This window comes from Saccopteryx leptura, chromosome 1 (genome assembly GCF_036850995.1).
Source record: "Saccopteryx leptura isolate mSacLep1 chromosome 1, mSacLep1_pri_phased_curated, whole genome shotgun sequence".
NCBI classification, from domain to species: domain Eukaryota; kingdom Metazoa; phylum Chordata; class Mammalia; order Chiroptera; family Emballonuridae; genus Saccopteryx; species Saccopteryx leptura.
Window position 1 is genome coordinate 9,525,738 of NC_089503.1, and position 14,409 is coordinate 9,540,146.

At 48.2% G+C, this 14,409-nt stretch overlaps 1 protein-coding gene across 1 annotated transcript; it reads left to right on the forward strand.

The window, feature by feature from the left end:
- Positions 1 to 4,560: 4,560 nt before the first annotated feature.
- LOC136387892 (phospholipase A and acyltransferase 2-like) lies at positions 4,561 to 13,863 on the forward strand. Its single transcript, XM_066360004.1, is given in 5 exon segments — positions 4,561 to 4,644; positions 7,377 to 7,479; positions 10,920 to 11,099; positions 11,102 to 11,184; positions 13,735 to 13,863. Coding segments are annotated over 5 exon segments (504 nt in total). The 5' UTR covers positions 4,561 to 4,635.
- The last annotated feature ends 546 nt before the right edge of the window (positions 13,864 to 14,409 follow it).

Genomic DNA, 14,409 nt, shown 5'->3' on the forward strand with positions numbered 1-14,409 from the left:
TGATTTCACTTAGCACAATAATCTCCAGGTCCATTTATGTCATTGCAAAAGGTAAGATGTACCACACCTTTTTTTTTTTTTTTTTTTGCTTTCTCATATGTGCCTTGACCGTGGGGCTACAGCAGACTGAGTAACCCCTTCCTCAAGCCAGCGGCCTTGGGTCCAAGCTGGTGAGCTTTGCTCAAACCAGATGAACCCGCGCTCAAGCTGGAGACCTTGGGGTCTTGAACCTGGGTCCTCCACATCCCAGTCCGATGCTCTATCCACTGCGCCACCGTCCGGTCAGCTGTACCACAGCTTTTTTATCCACTCACCTACTGATGGACACTTGGGCTGTTTCCAGATCTTGGCTATTGTAAAGAATGCAGCAATAAACATGGGGGTGCATATCTTCTTTTGATTAGTGTTTTTGGATTCTTAGGATATATTCCTAAAAGTAGGATAGTTGGGTAAAAAGGCAGTTCCATTTTTAATTTTCTGAGGAATCTCCACACTGTTCTCCACAGTGGCTGCACCACTCTGCATTCCCACCAGCAGTGCAGGAAGGTTCCCTTCTCTCCACGCTCTTGCCAGCACTTACTATATGTTCATTTGTTAATGAGCACCATTCTGACAGGTGTGAGGTGGTATCGCATTGTGGTTTTAATTTGCATTTCTCTGATTATTAGTGACAGTGAACATTTTTTCATATGCCTATTGGCCATCTGTATGTCCTCTTTGGAGAAGTGTCTATTCACTTCCTTTGTCCATTTTTTAATTGGATTGTTTACCTTCCTTGAGTTTTAGAAGTTCTTTATAAATTTTGGTTGTTAACCCTTTATCATGTATCAATAAATATGTTTCCCATTGAGTGGGTTGTCTTTTTATTTTGTTAATGGTGTCTTGCTGTGCAAAGCTTTTTAGTTTGATATAGTCCCATTTGTTTATTTTGTCCTTTTCCTTTGCTTGCTTGTGGAGATATAGCGGCAAAAACATTGCTACGAGAGATATGGGAGAGTTTACAGCCTGTTTTCTTCCAAGATTTTTATGGTTTTGCGACTTACATTAAAATCTTTTATCCATTTTGAGTTTATTTTTGTGAGTGGTGTAAGTTGGTGGTCTAGTTTCATGTTTTTTCAGGTAGCTGTTCAATTTTTCCAACACCATTTATTAAAGAGACTGTCTTTACTCCATTGTATAGTCTTGCCTCTTACGTCAAATATTAATTGACTCTAAAGGCGTGACTTTATTTCTGGGTTCTCTGTTCTGTTCTATTGATCTGTATGTTCTTATGCCAGTACCAAGCTGTTTTAATAACAGTGGCATTGTAGTATAGCTTGATGTCAGGTTGTGTGACACTGCCCACTTTTCTTTTTTATATTCAATGAGAGGAAGGGAGGCAGATGGACAGACTCTCGCATGTGCCCCAACTGGGATCTACCAGGCAAGCCCGCTACCAGGTGATGCTCTGCCTATCTAAGGCATTGCTCCGTTGCTCAGCAACTGAGTTCTTCTTAGCACCTGAAGTGGAGGCCATGGTGCCAGCCTCAGCGCCCAGGGCCAACTTGTTCCAATTGAGCCAGGGAGGGGAAAAGAGACATAGAGAGAGAAGCGAGAGGGGGAGGGGGTAGAGAAGCAGATAGGCACTTTTCCTGTGTGTTCTGACCTGGAATGGAACCCAGGCCAATGCCCTACCACTGAGCCTACCGTCCAGGGCTGATACCTCCCACTTTGTTCTTCACTATCAAATTGCTGAGGCTATTTGGGTTCTTTTTTGGTTTCATATAAATTTTTGGAACAATTGTTCTAGATCTGTGAAGTATGCCATTGATATTTTAATAGGAATTGAATTGAATCTATAGATTGCTTTGGGTAGTCTGCACATTTATTTTTATTTTTTATTATTTTTAAATTATTATTATTATTTTTTATTTTCCCAAAGTTAGAAGTGGGGAGGCAGTCAGATTCCTGCATGTGCCCAACCAGGATCCACCCGGCATGCCCACCAGGGGGCGATGCTCTGCCCATCTGGGGTGTTGCTCTGCTGCAACCAGAGCCATTCTAGCACCTGAGGCAGAGACCATGGAGCCATCCTCAGCGCCTGGGCCAACTTTGCTCCAATGGAGCCTTGGCTATGGGAAGGGGAAGAGAGAGACAGAGAGGAAGGAGAGGGGGAAGGGTGGAGAAGCAGATGGGTGCTTCTCCTGTGTGCCCTGGCCGGGAATCGAACCTGGGACTTCCACACACTGGGCTGATGCTCTACCACTGAGCCAACTGGCCAGGGCCTGCACATTTCAATGATGTTAATTCTTCCTATCCATGAACACAGTATATGCTTCTACTTGTTTCTATCTTCCTTAGTTTCTTTTTTCAATGTCTTATACTTTTCTGAGTACAAATATTTTACCTTCTTGGCTAAATTTTTGTGACAGAGACAGAGCGCGACAGAGAGAGGGACATATAGGGACAGACAGACAGGATGGGAGAGATATGAGAAGCATCAATTCTTCACTGTGGCACCTCAGCTGTTCTCCAACTGCTTTCTCATATGCGCCCCACCAAGGGGCTATACCCGACTGAGTGACCCCTGCTCAAGCCAGCAACCCTGGGCCCAAGCTGGTGAGCCTTGCTCAAAGCAGATGAGCCTGCGCTCAAGCCGGCAACCTCGAGATTTTGAACCTGGGTCCTCTACATCCCAGTTCGATGCTCTACCCACTGTGCCACCACCTGGTCAGGCCTCCTTGGCTAAATTTATTCCTAGGTACTTTATTTTATTTATTTTTTATAGCAATAGTGAAGGGGATTGTTTCCTTAATTTTTCTTTCTGACAGTTTATTGTTGGTCTATAAAAATGTCACTGATTTCTGAATATTAATTTTATATCTGCCACCTTCTGAATTCATTTATCAGGTCTAGCAGTTTTTGGGCTGAGACTTTTGCATTTTCTATGTACAGTATCATGTCATCAGCAAATAATGACAGTTTTATTTCCTTTTCAGTTTGGATGCTTTTTATTTCTTCTTGTCTGATTGCTGTGGCTAGAACTTCCAGAACTGTGTTGAGTAAGAGTGGCAAAAGGAGGCACCCCTGCCTTGTTTCTGATCTTAAGGGGATTGCTTTTATTTTTTACCCATTGAGTATGATGTTGGCTGTTGGTTTATCATAGATGGCCTTTATTATGTTTAGGTATGATCCCTGTATTCCCACTTTGCTCAGAGTTTTGATCACAAACAGGTGCTGGATTTTATCAAATGCTTTTTCTGCATCTATTGATATGATCATGTGATTTTTATCCTTCATTTTGTTTATGTGACAAATCACATTTATTGATTTGCAAATATTGTACCAGCCTTGCCTCCCTAGAATGAATCCCACTTGATCGTGATGTATGATCTTTTTAATGTACTGCTGGATCTGGTTTGCTAATATTTTGTTGAGAATTTTAGCATCTATGTTCATCAGGGATATTGACCTATAGTTTTCTTTCTTTGTAGTGTCTTTACCTGGTTTTGGAATTATAATGCTTGTCTCATAAAATGAGCTTGGAAGTCTTTCCTCCTCTTGAATTTTTTGGAATAGCTTGAGAAGGATAGGTGTTACTTCCTTAAATGCTTGGTAAAATTTGCCTGTGAAGTGATCTGGTCCAGGATTTTGCTTGCTGAGAGTTTTTTGATAATTGTTTCAATTTCATTTGTTATAATCACTCTGTTTAGGTTTTCTGATTCTTCTAGATTCGCTTTTGGAAGATTGTATCTTTCAAGGAATTTACCCATTTTGCCTAGGTTGTCCAATTTTTTGGCATAGAGGTCTTCATAGTATTTTCTTACAGTCCTTTTTATTTCTGTGATGTCAGTTATTTCTTCTCCACTTTCATTTCTAATTTTATTTATTTGGTCCTCTCTCTTTTTTTCTTGACAAATCTGGTTAAAGGTTTGGCAATCTTGTTTCCCTTTTCAAAGAGCTCTTGGTTTCATTGACCTTTTGTATTGTTTTTTTTTAGCCTCTATGTAATTTATCTCTGCTCTGATATATATATTTTTTGACGGAGACAGAGAGAGAGATAGAGACAGACAGACAGAAAGCGAGAGAGATGAGAAACATCAATTCATTGTTGTGGCACCTTTGTTGTTCATTGATTGCTTTCTCATACGTGCCTTGACTGGGGGATACAGCAGAATGAATGACCCCTTGCTCAAGGCAGGGACCTTGGGCTTTAAGCCAGGGACCTTGGGCTCAAGCCAGCGACCTTGGGCTTCAAGCTAGGGACCTTTGAACTCAAGCCAGTGGCCATGGGATCATGTCTATGATCCCATGCTCAAGCCAGCGACCCCTCGCTCAAGCTGGTGAGCCCGTGCTCAAGCCAGTGACCTCGGGGTTTCAAATCTGGGTCCTCTGTGTCCCAGTCTGATGCTCTACCCACCGTACCACCTCCTGATCAGGCTAAATCTAGATATTAAGAACATGAGCCTTCTCTTACTAAAGCATAACTCTTAGGTCACTTGGACAGATGTCTTACCTAGGATCGCATCATGTGATTCATGGTTTTAAATACAGGTGTGTGTGCTCCTGGGCAGGGCCAGAGGGAAAACGAAACTCCTAAGATTATAGAAGGCTGGACACACAGGTGGCAACACACAGATAGCATCTCACAGAAGGATGGCTTTGGTAAGTCCCCAGAGAGCTTTTATTTTAAATGCTGTAACTCTGTCACTGGTGACTAAGTGGGTTTCCTTGTTGGTTTGCAGTGTTGGCACAGAGGGCCACCGTGCCTGCTGTGGCTGAGAGCTGCTCTCTGGGGGTAGGGGGTGGGTGCCGGTGGGAGGGGAGGGGTCCCTAGTACGTTCCTGAGGGGGCTGGATTGGTGGGCTCAGGGAGGGCAGCTCCTGCCCACCGCCCAGGCCTGCCTCCTCAGTCACCCTGTCCTGGGTGTAGGGGACAAACTGGGGAGGGAGAGACCTGGAAAACAGGTCACAGCGGAGGGGGGCCGGGTGGGTGCTGCCGGGAAGGTGTCCTAGTCCATCCCTCATCTCCAAACAGCTTATCCTCTTCCCCCCGACTTTCCCTCCACCCCTTCTTCCCCTTCCATGTGTGGCTTCTTCCTTCTGGTTCCATAATAGTCACATTGCTTGAGCCCTCACCGCATCCCAACACCGTGCAAAAGGCTTTGATTTAATTTTTGCAACAACTCTGTAAACTTTACAGTTGAGGGCACTTAACTCTGGGAAAGCGACTTATCCAGGGGTCCCCAAACTACGGCCCGCGGGCCACATGCGGCCCCCTGAGGCCATTTATCCGGCCCCCGCCGCACTTCTGGAAGGGGCACCTCTTTCATTGGTGGTCAGTGAGAGGAGCATAGTTCCCATTGAAATATTGGTCAGTTTGTTGATTTAAATTTAATTGTTCTTTATTTTAAATATTGTATTTGTTCCTGTTTTGTCTTTTTACTTTAAAATAAGATATGTGCAGTGTGCATAGGAATTTGTTCATAGTTTTTTTTTATAGTCCGGCCCTCCAACGGTCTGAGGGACAGTGAACTGGCCCCCTGTGTAAAAAGTTTGGGGACCCCTGGACTTATCCAAACTTACCCAAGAGATAGAGGGCATTTGAACCTAATTGAACCTGACTCCAAAGCCTTAACTTAAAAAAAAAAATTAATTTCTTTAATTCTATGAGAATATGTGAATGCATTTTTCTTGTTAAACACACACGCACACACATGCACACACACACACACGCACACACACACACACACAGCTACACAAATACAAATTGAAACTGTTAACATTAAGGCTGAAGTCACCACCCTCTGGTCCCAGAGAGCCCCTTTTTCTGTACAGCTTGGTGTGTGTCCTTCCAGACGCTTTCTACTCATTTGCATACATAAGTATAGCTACTTTTTTGAGTGTTGTGTTGTGGATTGGGGTTTTGGTGTTTTTTTCAATTTGGTTCCCTGAGTACAGTTCATTTAGGAAATGCTTGAATCTTTTCCTTTATTTACCAGTTTCTGAAATAATATGGTGGTGATTCTTTTGCATCCTCCAAAGGTGGTTAGTAAATTTTAAAAAATACAATTATGAGCACATTAATAGCATTATTCATGTGTTTGATGCATTTCTTTTTGATGCTCATATTGTTCCATCTTCAGTCAGGTTGACGCATGCGTCCTGGAGTCAAAAGCTTTTCCCTCAACCACGTCTCCCCAGCAGACTCCCATTGGCTGCCGGCCTCACCTCGCCCAGCAGCTGCAGCCCAGCCCCCTGGTCGGGTGGTCCGGCCCCATGTGACCTGGCTCAGCTGAGTCAGCGGAGGAGGAGTGCGGGCTGAGCTCAGAGTGATCGTAAAATAGAACTTTTGTGAGAAGGGTGTACGGTATCTCAAATTCTCTGTGTGCCCAGGACAACATACACCCTGTTCCTGCAAACTCCAGAAGGGCACTGCCCTCCTGCCGACTCCAATCACACCCTCCGATCCCCAGCCGGGACTTGGCCTTGAGCCCAGACTTCAGCTGCCCGGGGCCTGGGATGTTCTGAGATTGTTAAGGGTGTAACATTGGAAACATGCAGACCCAGCTTTCAATCTTGCTCTTCTACTCGCTAGGCAGGATCTTTGGCCCAGCAGAGGCAGGTGGCCCTTTGTGAGGACTTCTAGACTTCCCGGGAATCATATACCCACTCGCTGACGCAGACATGCTCTGTCTATAAATGTGCTCATGCCCACTTGTGCACACCTCTCCGCCACACTCCAGTGCTGCACACCTACCTGCTCACACTGCCCTTCCGGACACCCTCTCCATCTCTCTTCTTCGTCCCCTGAAGAGCTTGTGTCCAGCCCAGCAGGCGCAGTAAAGGAGGGACTTTGCACCTGTGCAAGGAGAGCTCCCTCCTCTGTTTCCTGCAAAAGATGATCAGAGAGGCCCTGGCCGGTTGGCTCAGCGGTAGAGCGTCGGCCGGGAGTGCAGAAGTCCCGGGTTCAATTCCCGGCCAGGGCACATAGGAGAAGCGCCCATTTGCTTCTTCACGCCCCCCCTCCTTCCTCCCTGTCTCTCTCTTTCCCTCCCGCAGCCAAGGCTCCATTGGAGCAAAGATGGCCTGGGCGCTGGGGATGGCTCCTTGGCCGCTGCCCCAGGTGCTAGAGTGGCTCTGGTCGCGACAGAGCGACGCCCCGGAGGGGCAGAGCATCGCCCCCTGGTGGGCAGAGCGTCGCCCCTGGTGGGCGTGCCGGGTGGATCCCGGTGGGGCGCATGCAGGAGTCTGTCTGACTGTCTCTCCCCATTTCCAGCTTCAGAAAAAAAAAAAAAAAAAAAAGATGATCAGAGAGAGACTGCAGGCTGGGCTGGGGCTTCTTACAAGTCAGGTTCTAGAATGTTCCCTCAACCTGTCTCTGGTTTTTTGTCATAGGCCAAACCAAGACCCGGAGACTTGATTGAGATTTTCCGCTTTGGCTACTCGCACTGGGCCATCTATGTGGGAGATGGATACGTGGTCCACCTGGCCCCCTCAGGTAAACCTGGGTTCTTTCTTTGAGCACAGGGATGAGGTGGTGAGTGTGAACAGTTGCACACTTATGTGCTTGTTCTCACTTCAGCGGCTGGCATAGGACGCACTCCAAGACCACCGGCTGAAGGATATTTCCTGCCAGGTGTATCGACTGCTGTTTTCCCTTAGCAGTGAGTTTGTGGAGACTGTTGACCTTTATTTCAGGAGAGAATGGGGTTCAGCTCCAGCCAGCCCACTGTCCTAGGGAAGCATCCCTTCATGTGCACTTGATGTTCTGGGGGGGGGGGGGAGGTGAGAGCAAACGAGCAGGAAGTGTTTACAGCTGACTGCGCGGTGTAGTGGAAGGGGCATGGGTCTCTCAACCAGACAGAGCCCGTTTGCAATCCTCGGGCCTCCGCTTACTGACTTGTGACTGGCAGGTGTGACTTCACCCCCGTGAGTTCAGCTGCACCCTCCGTAGAGCAGACGAGACTCCCCTCCACCCGGTCTGCAGGGATGAGATGGAGGACTGCGTGGTGGAGCACCGTTGCGGGGCCTGGCGGGCGCTGAGCCCAGCTCTCTCCCCTTCCAGAGCCTCACGGCATGAAAGAAAATGCTGAAACCATGGAAACCACTCAACAGCAGAGATTTGGCCAAATAAAATAGATATCTGCAAGTAATGGCATAACTACAGCCATGCCAAGAAGCTATCAGCAGCTGTGTGTATACACATGTGTGTAGATGCATACAAATATATTTTCAGATTCAGGTTATAAAAAACTAAACTTACTGAGGAATGATTTACTAATAGTAAGATTTACTCTTTTTAGTATACAGTTCTATGAGTTGTGACAAATGCATATGATCATGTAGCCATCAGCTCAAGGCAGATACAGAGGAGTCCCCCAGCCCCCCAAAGTTCCCCTGAGTCCCTCTTCCGTTTCTCCACTCCCAGCTCCTGGCAACCTATGATTTTTTTTCTTCTAGTTTTGCCTTTTCTGGCACATGATATAAATGGAATCATATGGAATATTGCCTTTCTGTCTAGTTTCTTTAACTTGGTGTAATGTATCTGAGGTTCATTTATATTGTAGCGTGTCCCACGTTGCTCCTTTTCATCGCTCAGTGTCCCACTGTCTGGATGGACTGCCCTTCATTTATCTGTTCACCAGCTGAAGGACATTGGGGTGGCTATTTACTTATTTTTTTATTTATTCACTTTTTAGAGAAAAGGGAGAGAGAGATAGAGGAAGCATCAACTCCCATATGTGCCTTGATCAGCCAAGCCCGGGGTTTTCAACCGGCAACTTCAGTGTTCCAGCTCAATGCTTTATCCACTGTACCACCACAGGTCAGGCTGGTTTTTTATTTTTAATAGAAATTATTGGAATCACTATAAATATTCCCATACAGGTTTGTTTTGTACATATAAATATAAATTTTCATTTCTTTTGGGTAAACATCTAATCGTCTATGATAAAAATGCCAAAATTTTAGCTCACAGCAATTTAGGGGAGGTTGCCCTCTACCGGGGAAAGGTAGAAACGCATGGCAGAGAAGGGGAGGCTAGGGGCAGGGATGAGGAGAGGAAAAGGGGAAAGATGGGGGATTTGGGGAAGCTGCAGGGGAGAGAGTATGTGTGCGTGCGTGGGGGAAATAGAGAAAAGAGGTGGGAAGACTAAGGGGCAAAAAAGGGAAAAACTAGAAGCCGAGAAGGAGATAGATACTCAGGGTTGGTGCATACTGAGGGACAGAGGTGGAGGAGACAATGTGTATTTTTTATGTAAAAGAATAAATTCTGCCTGACCAGGTGGTGGCACAGTAGATAGAGCATCGGCCTGGGATGCAGAGGACCCAGGTTCAAAACCTCAAGGTCATTGGCTTGAGCACAGGCTCACCAGTTTGAGTGCTGGGTCACTGGCTTGAGTGTGGGATCATAGACATGACCCCATGGTTGGTGGCTTGAGCCCAGAGGTTTCTGGCTTGAGCAAAGGGTCACTGGCTTGGCTGGAGCCCACCAGTCAAGACACATATGAGAAAGCAATCAATGAACAACTAAGATGCTGCAAGGAAGAATTGATGCTTCTCATCTCTCTCCCTTTCTGTCTGCCTGTCCCTGCTGTCCCCCGTGCCCTTGCTAAAAAAAAAACACAAAAAAAACCAACCAAAAAACCCAACTAAAAAAATGTCACCCTAGCCTGCTAAGGTTCCCTAGTTCTGGCTCAGGGAGGAGTGGTTACAGTTTTTTTCTTCTTTCTTTCTTTCTTTCTTTCTTTCTTTCTTTCTTTCTTTCTTTCTTTCTTTCTTTCTTCTTTCTTTTTCTTTTTTTTTTACAGGGACAGAGAGAGTCAGAGAGAGGGATAGATAGGGACAGACAGATAGGAACAAAGAGAGATGAGAAGCATCAATTATCAGTTTTTCATTGCGACACCTTAGTTGTTCATTGATTGTTTTTCATATGTGTCTTGACCGTGGGGCTACAGCAGACCGAGTAACCCCTTGCTCGAGCCAGAGACCTTGGGTCCAAGCTGGTGAGCTTTGCTCAAACCAGATGAGCCCGTGCTCAAGCTGGCAAGCAAGGGTGACCTCGGAGTCTCGAACCTGGGTCCTCTGTATCCCAGTCCGACGGTCTATCCACTGTGCCACATCCTGGTCAGGCATGTTACAGTTTCTGAGCTACAACTTAGAGAGGGGAAGTTGGGACTAGGACCTGGGTATCTTTGCCCTGCACCAATCTGGCCTGTCCTGAATCTTTCAGTGACATCTGAATTCACGTAGTCCTTTGGAAGAATTCATATCCTTTGCATTAAAAATGAGGAATCAGTCTGACCAGGTGGTGGCACAGTGGATAGTATTGGACTGGGATGCCGAGGTCCCAGGTTCAAAATCCCGAGGTCACCGGCTTGAGCACGAGTTCACCAGCTTGAGCTTGGGGTCACTGGCTTGAGTGTGGAATCATAGACATGACCCCATGGTCGCTGGCTTGAGTCCAAAGATCGCTGTCTTGAAGCCCAAGGTCACTGGCTTGAGCCCAAGGTCCCTGGCTTGAGCAGGGGGTTATGAGCTTGGCTGGAGCCCCCCCATCCCTGTCAAGGCACATATGAGAAAGTAATCAATGAACAACTAAGGTACCGCAAGGAAGAATTGATGCTTCTCATCTTTCTCCAATCCTGTTTGTCCCTATCTGTCTGTCTGTCACAAAAGAAAAAAAAAAAGAAGAAGAAAAGAGGAACCAGAGCCCAGGAACATCCTCTGTCTTCTCCAAACACCTTTTTACTGCTGAGCATCCCATTGTGTGAGGGTCTGCCCTGTTTCTGAGTTGAAGCCAAGCAGGACGGCAAGGTCCTCCCACAGCTAATCCTTATGATGCTGCTGAGGGCAACGGGGCTGCCTGCTTGCCCGCTGTGACCCCCAGGGGCCTGCCCTGAACCATCCCTCCCTCTGTTTCCTCTCTGTGACCCACAGGTGAAATCCCGGGAGCTGGTGCATCCAGCATCATGTCCGCCCTGACTGACAGGGCCGTAGTGAAGAAGGAGCTGTTCAATGTGGCCGGGAGTGACAAGTACCATGTCAATAACAAACACGATGACAAGTACCCACCGCTGCCTCCCAGCAAAATCGTCCAGCGGGCAGAGGAGCTGGTGGGCAGGAGCTGCTCTACAAGCTGACCAGTGAGAACTGTGAGCACTGTGTGAATGAGCTGCGCTACGGAGTCTCCTGCAGGGACCTGGTGCGTCCTCAGCCTGTGTCCCTGTCCCCAGGAACCAGGGCACTCCCTCAGCTGACAGTGCTGGGCTTCAGTGTGGGCCGAGCAGGGTTGGAGACAGAGGCATGAATGAGACAATTATCAGAGACTGAATCCCTGCCCTGAGGATGTGACTGTGGGGAAGGACGAGGGTGGGGAGACCTGCCAGTTGGAAGTGCAGACCCTGCAGTTAGGGGTGATGTCACAGCCGTGACTGTCATCCCATATTCATATTCATCCCCCCCCCCCCGACTGCCAGGCCCTGAGATGGATTCTTCCCACAGCCCCAGAGGCTGGTTTTATTGCCCCCACTGTACAGAAGGGGACACTGTTGCCCACAGTGTGTAAGCAGCTTATCCAAGCTCATTCAACAATTAGGTATTGGGTCTCTAGTACATGGTCGCCGCTGTGCAAAGGTGGGATTCGAACCTAGGTCCAGGAAGGCATCAGAGAAGAGGTAACACCTGAGCTGAGTCTGATGATTAAACTAAAAGTGGAAAATGAGTTGGAGACAACAAGGGAACAGGGGTGACGAAGACAATAGGCTGATAGGCCGAGGGTACAGTGTGAACCACGAGGAGGAAAAGCCTGGTCCTGCCGGGCAAGTTTTCTGTGAAGGGCCAGGCGGTAAATCTTTCAGACTCTGCGGCCCACGTGGTCCCTGTCTCTCCACTCAGTCGGCTGTTGTAGGTCTGCGGCACAAGTGCAGTCGTGGACAATACTTAAGAGAACGAGTAAGGCTGTGCTCCTAAGATTTTTATTTTTATTTTTGTATACAAACAAGGGGTGGGCTGGATTTAACACACATGCCAGAAGTAGTTGACCCGTGGTCTCAGATAATCTGAAAGACCGCATTGCCTGGCGGGATTTTTGGTACGTGGTACGTTGCATACATATGTTCCTGTTTCTTCATGTCTGTGCAGCTGCTGATGGAGCTCATTGAGTTAAAGAAAACTGTCTGCCCTGTAATTTCAGTAGTCAGGCCAGACGTTATTGGCCAACCAAGCAGCCAGAGCAGGATTAATTTCATTTAGAGAAATAGCTGGCATTTTTTTCTAGTTTGGAATTCTGAAGCAGTAGATGGAAACGGAGGGAGCATCCCTGGAGGTGGGTTTATTTCTCACGGAAGTCCTGTCCGTGCGGGCGCAGCGCACACTCCAATCCTCCTTCTTGGCTTGCTGGAATGTTCCACATGAGGCCAAGCACTGTAGGTAGATTCAGGATGGGTGAGGATTAATTAAGCTCGTTCCTGTGAGAGGGGAAGAGGGCAAGGAGAACCCACACCCTCTGGAAACAGCCCTGATGGAGCCCAGGCTGTTCCGGGGCCCCCCGGGCACTGCTCCCTGGTGCCGAACAGCGACCCTGCTGGTGGGGTCTCTCTACCTTGTGCTGAGGGGCCTCGACCTGTTTCTGGTCGGGATGGGTGGTGGACTGGGAGTGAGGAGGCTGCCTTATCATGCACCTGGGCTGAAACCCCAAGGGCCCATCCAAGATACCCCATCTTGCTTCCCAGGGATCAAATTCATGGCTCAAATTAATGATAGTCTACAGCTATCTGCTATTTGGTCTCTGTTTTGACTTTTTTTTTTTTTTTTTGTATTTTTCTGAAGTGAGAGGCTGGGAGGCAGAGAGACTGACTCCTGCGTACACTGGACTGGTATCCACCAGGAAAGCCCACCAGGGGGCGATGCTCTGCCCATCTGAGGTGTTGCTCAGTTGCAACTGGAGCCATTCTAGCGCCTGAGGTGGTGGCCATGGACCTATCCTTAGCTCCTGGGCCTACTTGCCCCAGTGGAGACTTGGCTGCAGGAGGGGAAGAGAGAGACAGAGAGAAGGGGTGAGGGAGGGGTGGAGAAGCAGATGGTGGCTTCTCCTGTGTGCCCTGGCTGGGTATCAAACCCAGGACTTCCACACTCCGGGCTGATGGTCTACCACTGAGCCAACTGGCCAGGGATTGAATATATTTTTCTTCCTGCCGGGGAGGGCTTACATGTGCTGGCTAGGATGTCAGGCTGTACTGGGCCCTGTCACTTGCCAGTGGTGTGGATTTGAGTAAGTTCATTAAATTGTCCATCCTCAGTCTTGTCCTCTGTAGAGTGCCTACGCTGTGCCCGGAGGTGGGCTGAGATCTGGGGTCACCTGGAACAATCCAGGCCAGCTGCCCGCCCTCTGGCCCTGGGCAGTGAGAGTCCACAGGAGTGGTTTCCCCAACTCTGCTCTTGCTTCGAGGCTCGCAGTGGGCCAGCCCTGACCTACAATATCCGGGCACTGCCCCTCTGCCCTTTCCGCAACCCCTGCGGCTCTGTTACACTTTACGTGCCTCCTGAAAGCCAGTGTTGCCCTCGTCCCTGGAGTTCCTTCTTTCCCTCATTCCTCTCCGCTCCCCGGGCTCCTCTTCCTCCTTTCCTGGTGGAAAGCCCTCTTGGGACCCCCGTCCGTGCCAACAGTTGTTTCTTCTGCGGTTCCACTGAGGAGGACAAGGGCCAGGCGGGTCTTCCCTGATGTGGAGTGTGATGTCCCTTCTCTTCTCCGCAGGTCACCAGAGCAGTCGTGACAGTGGGCCTCCTAGGAGAGGGCCTGGCTGCCGCCGCCCTCATTGGGCTCCTGTCGAGGGAAGCAAGTGGGAAAAGCGACAGTTCAAGTGACCATCCGAACGGCAGCTAGTTAGAATGGAGAATCCTGCGAGGCCAGCTGGTCTGCAGTTTGGTTTATTGATTTCACTGTGGTTTGTAATCGGTTAGGCTGATTTTAATGGAGCTAAATATAAGCCCAACAAGATGTTATTTGAGGAAATGCATCCCAGTGTGAATTCTATTAAAGACACAGTTGGGTTCTGTCAGGGACTGAATGTTCGTTTGTATCGGCCCCTCCCCACATCCATGGTGAAGCCCTACCCTGCAGTATGGTGATAGTTGGAGGCAGACCAGTGGAAGGTGATGAGGTTTAGAGGAAGTCATGAGGAGGTGGCGAGGGTCTGGGGTGGGCATGATGATATTCGTGTCCTTATTAGAGGAGGAGAGACCAGAGCTCTCTTTCTCTTCTCCATGTGAGGACATGAAACTGGAAAAAATGACCCTCAAGTCTGGCTACCTGTCACATAAAAACCAATGACATGACACAGGTGCTGGTTAGAAAGTTTATTCATGGCCCTGGCCGGTTGGCTCAGCGGTAGAGCGTCGACCTGGCGTGCGGAGGACCCGGGTTCGATTC